Raw genomic sequence first — 14,306 nt, 5'->3', positions numbered from 1 at the left:
TGCACAGAGAACAGGCCTACAAAGTTTCAAAGATGGCATGAAATATGCTGCAACTCTGCTACCTAATTAGAATGCAATTAAAAAAAAATCCTGATTCATGTGCAAAATAAAATAAGTGTTTTAGCCAAAGTCTCACCAATAAACAATCTGAGTTCAAAATAGATTTTTTCTTTATGATTAGATTCCCCATTTTCTAGCATATGTAAGGAAAACTTGGATAAATATGTGAACAATCCCTGTTTTATACACCAACCGTGACTGTGGGCATAGTATGTCTCTTCTAATAATTAAAATAGTCACCTTTTTCAGATTTCTGCTAAAGATGTTGGCTCATTCACATGAAGAAGCAACCTCTTATTTTCAGACTTTGCACACAAATGTGAGAAAGGATACAGCTGCTTTAATTGGTAGCAGAAGGCTGCTATGCATACGCAGGGGCTCATAGGAGGTATAAAACCTCTGAAAGTTCTTGAGGAATCCTCCTAAAAGAACCCATTTAGAACAGTGCCGATATGATGTACTCAATAAAGAAGTTCTTTGAGGAGGATTCTAGTCTCAGAGTTCTGATTTGCTTTGGTTCATTAGTTGGAACCTTGACAGTTCTTTTCAAAGCATATGCAACCTTAATATGGCATATTTTTTCTCTTGTAAAATATGATCAAATATTTAAGGAAGATTGTAGAATAATATTCTAGACCAAGTCCATCTTCATCATGGAGACTGCTTATGTGTTTTGGTGGACTGACTTAAGAAAGTGCCACCCCAATCCAGGACCCCCTCTGAGTTGGCATTTACTTTTTGTGGCAGATGTGGCATTTAGCAGTGTCAGGCTTGCCGTGTCCTCCTGAAGACAAAATTGTATGTGTCAACCTGGATTCCTTTCTCATGAAGGACAAGTGCAAATCTCAAACAGCCTATGTTGTCCTCTCTAAAATAATATATACCTTAAAAGCTGTTGGTTTTTTGCTAGTATTGAAATTTCTGCAGCTAGTCCACTTTGTTTCTGCATGTGGAATAGATAACAATGCTTCCTCATCAGGCACTAAAATAAAATCTCTTGGGCTCTACCAGGTGACAAAAATTCCAATAAATATCTTTGTGATGGTGCTGGTTGAGTTCAGGAAATGCCCAAGGTATTATGGCTGCTAGCAAAATAGAAATATTCCTCAGTATTTTTAATATGCTGAAAGGAGGGTAAATCGAACCTCAGCCTTGCCTTTGCATAATTGCAACTACAACTAAGTAAAGTAACTACTCCCTTTGAGTTACCATCTCTTTGCAAAACTGACTTCACATTTACCTGAGCAGCTCTTCTTGGTGTAGGGCTTTCAGTAGAAATGAAATATTTGCTTTTGCAGTACCCTTCACTCTGCTTTCTGAATATTCAATGTGTTTGTTTTCCTAGAGGGCTAGAGACCCCTGGACAAAAGGGTTCAGCAGGAGAGAGTGCAATAAAAAGAGGTTGTGAGTCTTTAACCTTGAGCCTGATAATGAATGTGAACCCAATTCTGGTACTTGGCTTAGATAAAGCCAGGTAAACATTCGAGTATAAGCCCATATCCTACCACTCTAGTACAACTGAAAATGGGTTACCGATACTGCATTGTGAGGAGGGATATTCTATACTTGGCCAGAATGATTATTTTTCTTCAAATGGAGGTAAAAATGTGTTAGTGTTTATCCTTTGTTTGCCGAATAGAACTATTGAAGTCTTGCTTTCAGCAAATCTGAAAAACTTTTCATTGCAGCAGCAGAGACGAAGGAAGTGGAAACTAAAAGCCATGTCAGAATGTCCTGAAATGTGATCCCCACCCTTACCCCAGTCCTTTGTTAAAAACATTTTTCTGTTGTCTCCATTCCTGTAAGAAAATGGAGCCATGTTTCATGATGTTTTGTCATTTCTTTTCATTAGCTGTCTCCATTACATAATCGCCATCTTTATGATATACATATTTTCTGGTGTGTTTCCATACAATATATGTGCACAGAGAACAGGCCTACAAAGTTTCAAAGATGGCATGAAATAACCTAACCTCCTGCATTTACCTTCACAAAATCTCCGAATAGAGATTCAGTTATTCTTTTGTATAAAAGTTAAATGTGATTCTATAGAGCCTAATTAAATTTAAAGATCAGCAAATAGAAAGATCTCTGGAGATGATATTCGATGAGTTTCCTAGATTTTGTATATGCAGAATTGCTAAAGTGTACCTAATCTAACAGATTCACAAACTGGTTTGGAAACAAGGCAATGGCAAATCAATATATGTATATTGTTTTAAAATAGACTAGATGCATACTGATGCCTCTTAGTATCTTCTACACTGAAAGTCAAATTAATTTGGCCATGGCACATTATTTCTAGAAAAGAAGTAAAAAAAAATGGATTTAATTGCATAGAATTTAAACACCAGCAAGAAAGCTTATTCTTCTAGCTACAGATGATAGTTGCCTGCAATACTTCATGAGGGTCTTTTCACTATATTCATTTCCAGCCATATGTGAAAGACAGTGTCCCAAGATTCCCTCCATCTATATATGAATCATCCTTGCTTAACTTTTCCCAACTTTATAGGGACCAAACTTCATTCTTTACTCTGATCTTGAGGAGGAATAATCCAAAACATTTTCCTAAAAAAGAAGAAACACCGATGGGCTCCCATGCAACCCAGACCCATGGTAGCCTCTAGACAGATTCCAAAAGTCAGATCACTGATACAGCAATGGAGGCAGAGTGATGAATAAAGTTTTGTTTGAATCATTTTATAGGCTAATGATGTGGTCTACCAGGCAGATTGTATTTGGACTATACCAAGAAGGTGTTTTTTTTTTTTTTTTTTTTTGTTTACATTTATACCCCGCCCTTCTCCGAAGACTCAGGGCGGCTTACAATGTATAGGGCAATAGTCTCATTCTATTTGTATATATTTACAAAGTCAACTTATTGCCCCCCCAACAATCTGGGTCCTCATTTTACCTACCTTATAAAGGATGGAAGGCTGAGTCAACCTTGGGCCGGGCTCGAACCTGCAGTAATTGCAGGCTTTGTGTTCTTAATAACAGGCCTTACCAGGCAGAGCTAAACCGGCCCTTCACTGGATTATCTTGGATATCCTCTTTTTTAATCATTGCTTCCAATACCTACAGTAAACATAGTAATAACCCTCCAAGCAAAAGATTTCTGAGCACACATTAATAGTTTTTGGCAGTGGTTTGCTCTCCAAGCTTGTTACAATTTAGTTTCTGAACGTTTCATTACCAGACTAGGTAATACCATCAGCTGGATTTTATAAATTAAGGAGAACAAGGACAAGAAAATTCTGCTGATGATGTTACCTAGTCTGGTAATGAAATGTTCAGAAACTAAATTGAAACAAGCTTGGAGAGCAAACCACTGCCAAAATCTAAAACCCAAACTACTATTATTTTCTATTATTTCAAAGCACATTAATAGTATCCCAAAAATACAAATAGCTCCTGAGGTGATTTTATATCTAATATATATAAAGTAATCCTAAATGTTTATAATTGTTCTCTGACTCCAGACCACATTTTTTTGAAACACTGCTTGCTCCTGATGAGTTACAGGCAAATGAATTTCTTTCAAAATTATTTATGCAAAAGACCCAGGATTTTTTAAAAATAGAATTTAAATAGAATTAATTATTCAATTATTCTATAGAATTCTATAGAAATGTAACACTGGGATAACAACTGTTCAGTGGACAGGGATAATTCCTTTCTCAACATGCTTTTTTTCTCTTAAGATTATTATTATTATTATTATTTATTGGATTTATAAACCGCCCTTCTCCCGAAGGACTCAGGGCGGTGTACAGCCAGGATAAAAAAGAACAATATACAGTTAAAATACAATTAAAAAACTTATTATACAGTATGGCCGAAAAATTAAGAATTATGAATCTAAAAACCCCAATTAAAACTAGAAAGAAAATTTAAGATTTAAAATTCAACAATTTAAGAAAGCCCCGCACGAACAAACAAATATGTTTTCAGTTCGCGGCGAAAAGTCCGAAGGTCAGAAATTTGACGTAAACCAGGGGAGTTCGTTCCAAGAGTGGGGGCCCCACAGAGAAGGATCTTCCTCTGGGGCCGCCAGCCGACATTGTCTGGCGGACGGCACCCTGAGAAGGCCCTCTGTGGGAGCGACGGTCGGTGGGAGGCATGAGGTAACAGAAGGCGGTCCCGTAAGTACCCAGGTCCCAAGCCATGGAGCGCTTTAAAGGTGGTTACCAAGACCTTGAAATGCACCCGAAAGGCAACAGGAAGCCAGTGCAGTCTGCGCAGGAGAGGTGTCACATGTGAGCTACGCGTGACTCCCTCTATCACCCGCGCAGCTGCATTCTGGACCAACTGAAGCCTCCGAGTGCATCTCAAGGGGAGCCCCATGTAGAGAGCATTGCAATAATCCAGGCGGGAGGTAACCAGAGCGTGAGTGACTGTGCATAGGGCATCCCGATCAAGGAAGGGGCGCAACTGGCGCACCAGGCGAACCTGGTGAAAGGCTCTCCTGGAGACGGCCGCCAAATGATCTTCAAACGACAGCCGTGCATCCAGGAGAACACCCAAGCTGCGCACTCCCTCCTTTGGGGTCAATAACTCGCCGGCATCCACAGCCACTCCGTCTTGGAGGGATTGAGCTTGAGCCTGTTCCTCCCCATCCAGACCCGTACGGCTTCCAAACACCAGGACAGCACTTCGACAGCTTCGTTGGGGTGGCCCGGGGTGGAAAAGTACAGCTGAGTATCATCAGCGTACAGTTGATATCTCACCCCAAAGCCACTGATGATCTCACCCAACGGCTTCATATAGATGTTGAACAGGAGGGGTGAGAGAATCGACCCCTGCGGCACCCCACAAGTGAGGTGTCTCGCGGTCGACCTCTGCCCCCCTGTCAACACCGTCTGCGACCGGTCGGAGAGATAGGAGGAGAACCACCGATAAACGGTGCCTCCCACTCCCAATCCCTCCAACCGGTGCAGCAGGATACCATGGTCGATGGTATCGAAAGCCGCTGAGAGGTCTAATAGGACCAGAGCAGAGGAATAACCCCTGTCTCTGGCCCTCCAGAGATCATCCACCAACGCGACCAAAGCTGTCTCCGTGCTGTATCCGGGTCGGAAACCGGACTGGAACGGGTCTAGATAGACGGCTTCATCCAGGTACTGGGGTAGCTGCCGTGCCACAGCACTCTCTACAACCTGACAAGATGAACTGTCTATCATACTGGGCATTTTCTGTTTCAGAGTTCTTTGGCCAAAATAAGACATAGTTAAATGCCCATTATGTTTCTCCTACCATAAATGCTTGAATAAGAAAAGACCTTAGGGATAATTTCTGAGAAGAGTTCCCCAATACATAGATTAAGTGCAGTACTACCTTCACTTTCAACTGCAGATATAGTTTTGGCCAAGGGGGAAAATGTTTTAACCAGCTGGTGCATATATGCCAGATTGAAAGGACAACAAGAAACTGGAAATGTGCTTGGCCTATTGTGTGTCTGCAGCAATTAACTTTGAAGAGTTCACAAAAAGAACTTTGAAGAATTAGAAACTTTTGTGTGTGAGGAAAACAGTTTGATTTCCTTTCCCTATTCTCATTTTGGTTTTGCAACAGTAGTTAAGTCAAAAATTTCAGTGGCTATTCAAGTTCTAGATGCAATCAGAGCTAAATTTAGAAGCTACTGGTGTGATCTCAGTTCTTCTGAGAGAAATTTTTTTCTAATCGAGGGCCACATCTTAAAGCAGGGGTTTGGAACATTTGAAGTGAAGAACCAACCACAAGAGAGTTTCCAGACTCGGTGATGCCACTAGGACTGGATTTTTGATCTTTAAGATAGTTGCAGTCTCCTCACCAGCTTTAAATCCTGCAGCCTGCAGAGTGGCTGCAATGACCCTGTTTAGGGAATGAGCAGGGTTGTTCCATTCACCCTATAATTAAGGGCCAAGCAAAATGCCCAGAAGCCACAGAATTCATTTATAATCATGATACATTTCTCAACAGTGCACATATTTTACCATTCTGTTTTTTTTTCCTTGGTGATTTTTTTTTACCTTCAAGAAATGCCACTTTTCTCCTTGGTAGCAGGAGAATAGGACCAACTGAAGCCTCCGAGTGCATCTCAAGGGGAGCCCCATGTAGAGAGCATTGCAATAATCCAGGCGGGAGGTAACCAGAGCGTGAGTGACTGTGCATAGGGCATCCCGATCAAGGAAGGCGCAACTGGCGCACCAGGCGAACCTGGTGAAAGGCTCTCCTGGAGACGGCCGCCAAATGATCTTCAAACGACAGCCGTGCATCCAGGAGAACACCCAAGCTGCGACTCCTCCTTTGGGGCCAATAACTCGCCCCAACAGTCAGCTGCGGCTGTAGCTGACTGTATCGGGATGCCGGCATCCACAGCCACTCCGTCTTGGAGGGATTGAGCTTGAGCCTGTTCCTCCCCATCCAGACCAGACGGCCTCCAAACACCGGGACAGCACTTGACAACCGTTGGGGTGGCCGGGGTGAAAAGTACAGCTGAGTATCATCAGCGTACAGTTGATATCTCACCCCAAAGCCACTGATGATCTCACCCAACGGCTTCATATAGATGTTGAACAGGAGGGTGAGAGAATCGACCCCGCGGCACCCCACAAGTGAGGTGTCTCGCGGTCGACCTCTGCCCCCTGTCAACACCGTCTGCGACGGTCGGAGAGATAGGAGGAGAACCACCGATAAACGGTGCCTCCCACTCCCAATCCCTCCAACCGGTGCAGCAGGATACCATGGTCGATGGTATCGAAAGCCGCTGAGAGGTCTAATAGGACCAGAGCAGAGGAATAACCCCTGTCTCTGGCCCTCCAGAAATCATCCACCAACGCGACCAAAGCTGTCTCCGTGCTGTATCCGGGTCGGAAACCGGACTGGAACGGGTCTAGATAGACGGCTTCATCCAGGTACTGGGGTAGCTGCCGTGCCACAGCACTCTCTACAACCTGACAAGATGAACTGTCTATCATACTGGGCATTTTCTGTTTCAGAGTTCTTTGGCCAAAATAAGACATAGTTAAATGCCCATTATGTTTCTCCTACCATAAATGCTTGAATAAGAAAAGACCTTAGGGATAATTTCTGAGAAGAGTTCCCCAATACATAGATTAAGTGCAGTACTACCTTCACTTTTAACTGCAGATATAGTTTTGGCCAAGGGGGAAAATGTTTTAACCAGCTGGTGCATATATGCCAGATTGAAAGGACAACAAGAAACTGGAAATGTGCTTGGCCTATTGTGTGTCTGCAGCAATTAACTTTGAAGAGTTCACAAAAAGAACTTTGAAGAATTAGAAACTTTTGTGTGTGAGGAAAACAGTTTGATTTCCTTTCCCTATTCTCATTTTGGTTTTGCAACAGTAGTTAAGTCAAAAATTTCAGTGGCTATTCAAGTTCTAGATGCAATCAGAGCTAAATTTAGAAGCTACTGGTGTGATCTCAGTTCTTCTGAGAGAAATTTTTTTCTAATCGAGGGCCACATCTTAAAGCAGGGGTTTGGAACATTTGAAGTGAAGAACCAACCACAAGAGAGTTTCCAGACTCGGTGATGCCACTAGGACTGGATTTTTGATCTTTAAGATAGTTGCAGTCTCCTCACCAGCTTTAAATCCTGCAGCCTGCAGAGTGGCTGCAATGACCCTGTTTAGGGAATGAGCAGGGTTGTTCCATTCACCCTATAATTAAGGGCCAAGCAAAATGCCCAGAAGCCACAGAATTCATTTATAATCATGATACATTTCTCAACAGTGCACATATTTTACCATTCTGTTTTTTTTTCCTTGGTGATTTTTTTTTACCTTCAAGAAATGCCACTTTTCTCCTTGGTAGCAGGAGAATAGGAGACATTTAAAACACTGTCTTCTTTCAAGGAGAATTTTTCTGCCCCTCAACAGATGGATCAGTTCTCACCTCAGATGTCTGCAGACGTAGAAATTGGTCTGTTGTATTGCCATAATTCTATCTAATAAAACCTACTACTCACTTTTCTCATCTTATAATTTAGTAAGAGAAAAGCAGGAAAAATACACTGAAACAATTAAATGGTCATAGTTCGAGAGCTGCAGAACTGACATAAAAATATACCTTTACTAATTTATCTTTATGAGTCATTTACAAGGGTTACATGAATTACAGATGAAGTAATCTGATGTTTTATAATTCCATTATATGAAACCTATATTATATAATCACAATATATATTAAATTATTATATAGGTTTTTTTTTAAAAAAATGGCTAGAACATTGGGTTTATACTCGAGTGTTTATCTCACATATGCATGAAAAATAAACAAAAGTTGATCAACAGTTTCATGTTCACATTATCCAGGCTTTCAAGTGTAGTTGTTGTGTGCCAGTTAGCTGTGTTTACGTGATAACAGATTTTTTCCTAGCATGTTTTTGCCCCAATATCTTGTCTGCTTGGCTTCTCTTTTTTTTTCTTGTTGTCGTTGCTGTGCTCCTGGCTGCTTCATTTATTTTGCTTTACTTTATTTTATTTGGGAAAAAAGATGCTCATTATTTTGGGGGGTTCTTACATTTGGCTCCTGTGTTTGTCTCTCATACTTCTCCATCCAACTGTGTCTTGTGTTTTGTGCTTTCTTGTTTGAGATATGCAATTTATTTTGTCTTATACTTTTCTGTACAAAGGAATATTGTAAAAAATACACCAAGGCTTTCCTTCTTACTCACTGCAAAACGATAAAAATGCATGGTACTACATTTGCTTTGGAATTAACATGGCTTGTCTTTTACTAGGAATGCACCACATGAGTGGATTTCGCTTTCTTTAACCAGCGCTTCCCATCAGTTCTGGGAACAGGTCTGATGGCTTTAAACTCATATGGTCTTAACATTGCAGTTCATACAGATGCTCAAAATGTACAAAGCTGAGCCTCTTGTTTATGCCTTTAGAATCCAGAGACTGTGAACTACAGCTGCCTGTGTGCCCTAACCATACATCACATTTTTTCACTCAATACCCCTTTCCCCAAGAATTGACATCACTCTGTGGTGCTTTCAAAAAGCAGTTGCCACTGACATCTCTCATCTTTTTCCTTCTCCCAGATCCGCGTCGTGAAGGCATTCCGTAGCTCTCTCTATGAAGGTTTGGAAAAACCGGAATCTAGAACCTCCATTCACAACTTTATGACTCATCCTGAATTTAGGATAGAAGATTCCCAGCCCCATATTCCTCTCATTGATGACACAGAACTAGAAGAAGACTCTGTCCTCAAGCAAAAGCCGAGTCCCCCATCTTCGCTGAACAAGAACAATAGTGCTGTTGACAGTGGGATCAACCTTACAACTGACACAAGCAAATCAGCTACCTCTTCTAGTCCAGGAAGTCCAATCCATAGCCTGGAAACATCACTTTAGCTGAAAAAAGTCACTGCAAAAATATCAGTATAAATAATAATAATAATGATAATAATAATAATAATATATAACAGAGACAATTAAGTATAAACAATGCTGGCTGAGAAGCTGTTTGAATTCCTGATCACTTTGAAGAAACAGATAAATGAATGCATCATTAGTCACAGTGATTTTTGGAAGAATGAATGGTTGATTGACATATTCCCCCTTTTGTCTCCTGCAGAAACAAACAAAAACAATACAAACACTATCCTGCATGAATGTATTACCCACTTCAACCCGACCTCCTTTTTAATTCCTTGAACAGGAAAAGGAGAAGACTTATTTGAAGCTATTTATCCAATTCACCAGTTTGTGAGTTTTTTAAATGCTTGTGTGGCATGGACTCAGTTGTATAGATTAATTTAATTTTTTTTTAATTGCAAAGCTTAACTTGCACAATAGATTTGCACCAGTTGGCCAGAGGAACCTAAAATGAACATTTATGAAAATATATATAGAAATATATAAATAATATATTATAACTATATATATATATATAAATATAAATATATCTCCATTATCTAAGCTTACACACATATACATATACTCATATATACTATATGTGCATGTGTGTGCACAAGTATGTATGTATATCTGTGTGTGAAATATATATATATATATATACACACACACACACACACACATGCACACATTTCTTTGTTGGCATGTTGCCTTTTTTCTGCTCAAATCATTCTATTTTAACTTATTTATGTCCTGAAAATAAAGAATGTAATTTGTTTACAGAACTGTAGATAATTTCCTTAACATTTGTAGGTTTAAGACAGCACTACCTGCCGAGATCATTTACAATTTGCTGTGATCTGATTTTTGCCTGACAGATTGATGGGGTTTGGGGGTGGGAGGTGGGATGGGGTTATGTAGATACTGCTAGCAAATAACAAAGAAGCCAAACTATTACAAACTGGATGTAGCATTGTGATCCCAAATAGAGGGTTCTGAATAGAAAGGCTTCCTTTGTTTTAAAAGAAATTTAAATAATCAGGTTTTTTGCTCTCTTTCTCTTTCTCTCTTTCTCTATTTTTTAATGAATTGTTTCATTTCATCTTGATGCAATACTCAATAATGAGGCCATTTCCTTATTTAAATGTATTGCGACGGCTTCTTAAAAATATTTTTTTAAAAAAGACATTATAATAAAGTTCACTGGAGTTTCTGAATATCCATTCGAAAATAAGTTATATTTAGCTTTGTATGAAGATCAGACTAATATTGGAATACTGTGTGCTGATTCTGTTTTATTAAAAAAGTAGACATTCATTTCTTGCAAAATATGGGCTGTTGGCATTTTGGATGAGAACCACTATGGTTTGTTGCTTTGATATGAAAAAAAAAGAGAAAATATATAATTTTCTGCACTATGTAGTTCTGAATGAAACTTTATGAAATGTATACTAATGTGCTTTGTGTGATTATTTTAAAACCAAGTCTTCCCATAGTCACAAACTTATATAGTAGAAATTAACCAACTTTGATTTCAAATTGTGCTTTCTACAGGGAAAGCCCCTAATCACGTCTGCTACGTGATTGGGCTTTTTTTTTTTTTCAAGATGGTAACAGCCGTGAAAATATAGACACTTCTATAATTGTTATGTTAACCATTTGAATGCAAAGCTCTTTGTGGGTCACAATTTTTTCATAACTGACTTTTCTATTTAGTACAAGGTTTGCTTGAAAACTTTTCGGCATATGATCTTTTCCATAAAACTGTACAGACCAGGAGACATTTTGATTAACACAACGATACCAGAAGAGTGGGCAAATGACCGTTTTATTTAGCTTATCAACTTACTAGTAGTGATATTACCTGCTGTTTTGAAGTTGTTTGATGAAGCGGATCAACTCTGTAATCAGAAGAACCCATTGCAAGCCAGAAACACTTCAGTCAAGATAAGGTTCCTGGCCAAATGCCGGCTTGAAATGAATAATAATCCAAGGGCATGCTCATGACTATTCAGCCAGGAAAGTTCTAATCAACTTGAATTGCCAGCTTCTGGACTTTTCTAATATGGTTTTAAATGTATTTTGACAATACACTATTTGTTTTGATCCAAACGTCTGACAGAACAGCAAATATTTCTAGGTTTGTCCAACCCTCTTCTCAACGGTGTTACCCATTTCTTAACTCTCACAGCTGGCAGGAAAGTCCAGCTGATCAGTTTATTCTTACAATTAAACTGAAAGTTTGTCAGGGTTTAACCTTGGATTGTAAATAACAGTGACTAACTTTTGTGTATCACTGAGATTCTCAGTGGAATACCACATCTGAGAATATAAAGTCTATATACAGGGAAAAGCATGTCGATTTGAACTCAAGTAACTACAGAATTATTGCTATTGGAATACATTCTGTTTTCAACATCTTAATGATAATGATTTACCTTTTTTTCCCCAAGATTGGCTTTTTTCCCCTTGTATTTTTTTTTCTTTAAGATTTCACTATGTTTGGGTGTGTGTGTGTGTGTGTGTGTTGTAATATTGCTTCCTAAATAACTAGAAGGTACCTACCATTTGCTGACTTGAAAAACTGTTCAAAAGAAACCAGCACTCAATTCTGTATATACCTGGTTTTAAAAGAAAGAAAAAAGAAAATAGATTATATATTAATGTGATGCATAGGATTCTCTCAAGAACAAAAAACTGTGCTTATGTACACATGAAAGAGCCTTTTTCAAGAAAATTGACGAAAATGGATGAGTTCAAAGAACTTGGATTACCAGATGTGCATCATGTACTTTTCTATTGCTTGGCCTCTTTGTGACAGGAGGAGCGGTATGAAAAAACTAAGATGATCTATATGTTGAAATTCACTGCAATATATAAAATGCTTGCTCTCTATTGTACCTTGAAAGCATGAGATCTGTGGAACAAAAAAATACAGCAGTACATTTGGCAATCCATCCCACTAGGGGTTATTATTTCTATATGTTTATTCATCTGTTTTTATGAATTTTTTAAATCTAGACAATAATTGTAAATAAAGAGCTCACTGTCTCTGTTCATTTAATACTATGCAAAAGATTTGTGCTTTTTATTGTTATTCTACAGTGCGATACTGGAATGTTTGTAGTTTCAAAAACAAAACTATACACTACGACCCAACAACCCAAAAGGAAAATATTTGATATAAATTATTTTATAGTTTAAAATATTATTATGTTTCTCTTGCTGCTTTCTGTCAAATAAATATCTCCTGGCAGGAGTACAAGTGGAAATTGAAAATAAATAAATAAATTCAAAGGGCAGCATGAACAATAAATGTCTGAACACAATATTTTTTAATTTCCACTTTCCATTGTGGTAGCACATTTTTGAGTATATTTAATATAATTATTTAATCTATTTTATTCCAAACTATTTAAGCGTTTTGGCATTACAACAGAAAGAATACTTTGTCGGACACTGGTGATGGAATTAAACTCTTCATAAAGAAGATGAGACATTTGACCGAAAATCAGAAACTTTTCCTTAGATCATTTCAGTGGTGGGTTTCAAATTTTTTTACTACCGGTTTTTACTACCAGCTTAGAGGACATGGCATGGCTTGGTGGGCATGGCTTGGTGGGCATGGCAGGGGAAGGATACTACACCCCACTCCAGGGGAAGGTTGCTGCAAAATCCCCATTTCCTCCCAATCATCTGGGACTTGGGAGGCAGAGAATAGATGGGGGTGGGGCCAGTCAGAATTTTACTACCGGTTCTCCGAACTATTCAAAATTTCTGCTACAGGTTCTTCAGAACTGGTCAGAACCTGCTGAAACCCACCTCTGGAGCATTTGTAAATAAAAACACCTGATTAAATTACTACAGGGTACATGGCTCCATCATCTGATCTTATATAAATGATGGAATTATATTGGTTATCTAAATTATTTTGCCAAATGATTAAAAGATTTTTTTGAGGGATGAGATAAATTTGTTATCTGTGTCTATCCTCTGAAATGCTAAAGAAAGAATATTTTTCTTACCAATTGTAACTCTGTTCCAATTCTGAAATGCAGCAGAATTTAAATATTTTCTCCTTAATAAAGACCACTGTCAAAACTAAAACACGGTTAATGTAAAAGTTCTCCAAAACTTTTTATAATTTCTTCAGGAGAATTTTCTAGCATATGGCAGAAGTCAAAGATTCTGAGAATGCCTCAGATAAATGAAATGCCTATTTTATCTCCACTGCAATACTAATAAGGAGATTTAAATAAATTACTAATGTTTTTCATTGTGTAGAGAATTCTAGCATTATATATTAAGGATCAATTCATGAAATACATACAATTGATTTGAAAGTGCTTTATTTTCTCCCTGGGGTTTTATATGTCTTAAATGTGGCTCTATCCATCATCACTTCTATGGTCATTTTAAACAACAGTTTGCTTTGGTTTAAGATGGCCAAAGTCCAAATTTCTGAGGCAAGTCCTCAAATTAAATTCTAGATGATTATTTCATCAAGCTGTTATGAGCTTGTCTTTTATAATCAATTATGAGAGACAGGATCTCTTAAATCTTCTCTTTTACAGAATTTTGAGAAGAACATTTGAGTTTGACAGAATTCTCATTATTTTAATATAATGTGATATATAAATTGTCCTGTGATTTTGTGAACGGCAAGTAGGTTTAAATCAATACATTTTTCAAGTAGCAGGTAATTTTCTTATTTTGCTAGAGAAATGAGGGAATATTGAAATGAATTGAGGATGGGCTGAGGATAGGCTCCAGCATGAGTCTGAAAGCTCAGAAGACAAAACCTCTGGTCATGGTGACCAACCCAGATTGGATGCTGCAACATTATCCTGGGACATGTATGAATGAATGCCTT

General features: G+C 38.4%; 1 protein-coding gene across 3 annotated transcripts in view; it reads left to right on the top strand.

The window, feature by feature from the left end:
* The window catches only part of ATP2B2 (ATPase plasma membrane Ca2+ transporting 2), a 272,273-nt gene extending 259,771 nt beyond the window's left edge, over positions 1–12,502 (top strand). For all 3 annotated transcript variants that reach the window (XM_058166189.1, XM_058166188.1, XM_058166190.1), the window contains one exon: positions 9,119–12,502. In XM_058166189.1, coding sequence (XP_058022172.1) covers positions 9,119–9,430 — 312 coding nt within the window. In that variant the 3' untranslated portion in view covers positions 9,431–12,502. The remainder of the gene's footprint in view (positions 1–9,118) is intronic.
* Positions 12,503–14,306: the final 1,804 nt, after the last annotated feature.

This window comes from Ahaetulla prasina, chromosome 2 (genome assembly GCF_028640845.1).
Source record: "Ahaetulla prasina isolate Xishuangbanna chromosome 2, ASM2864084v1, whole genome shotgun sequence".
Classification (NCBI taxonomy): domain Eukaryota; kingdom Metazoa; phylum Chordata; class Lepidosauria; order Squamata; family Colubridae; genus Ahaetulla; species Ahaetulla prasina.
Note: the sequence above shows the minus strand (reverse complement) of the source record. Positions and strands in the feature narration are given on the sequence as shown.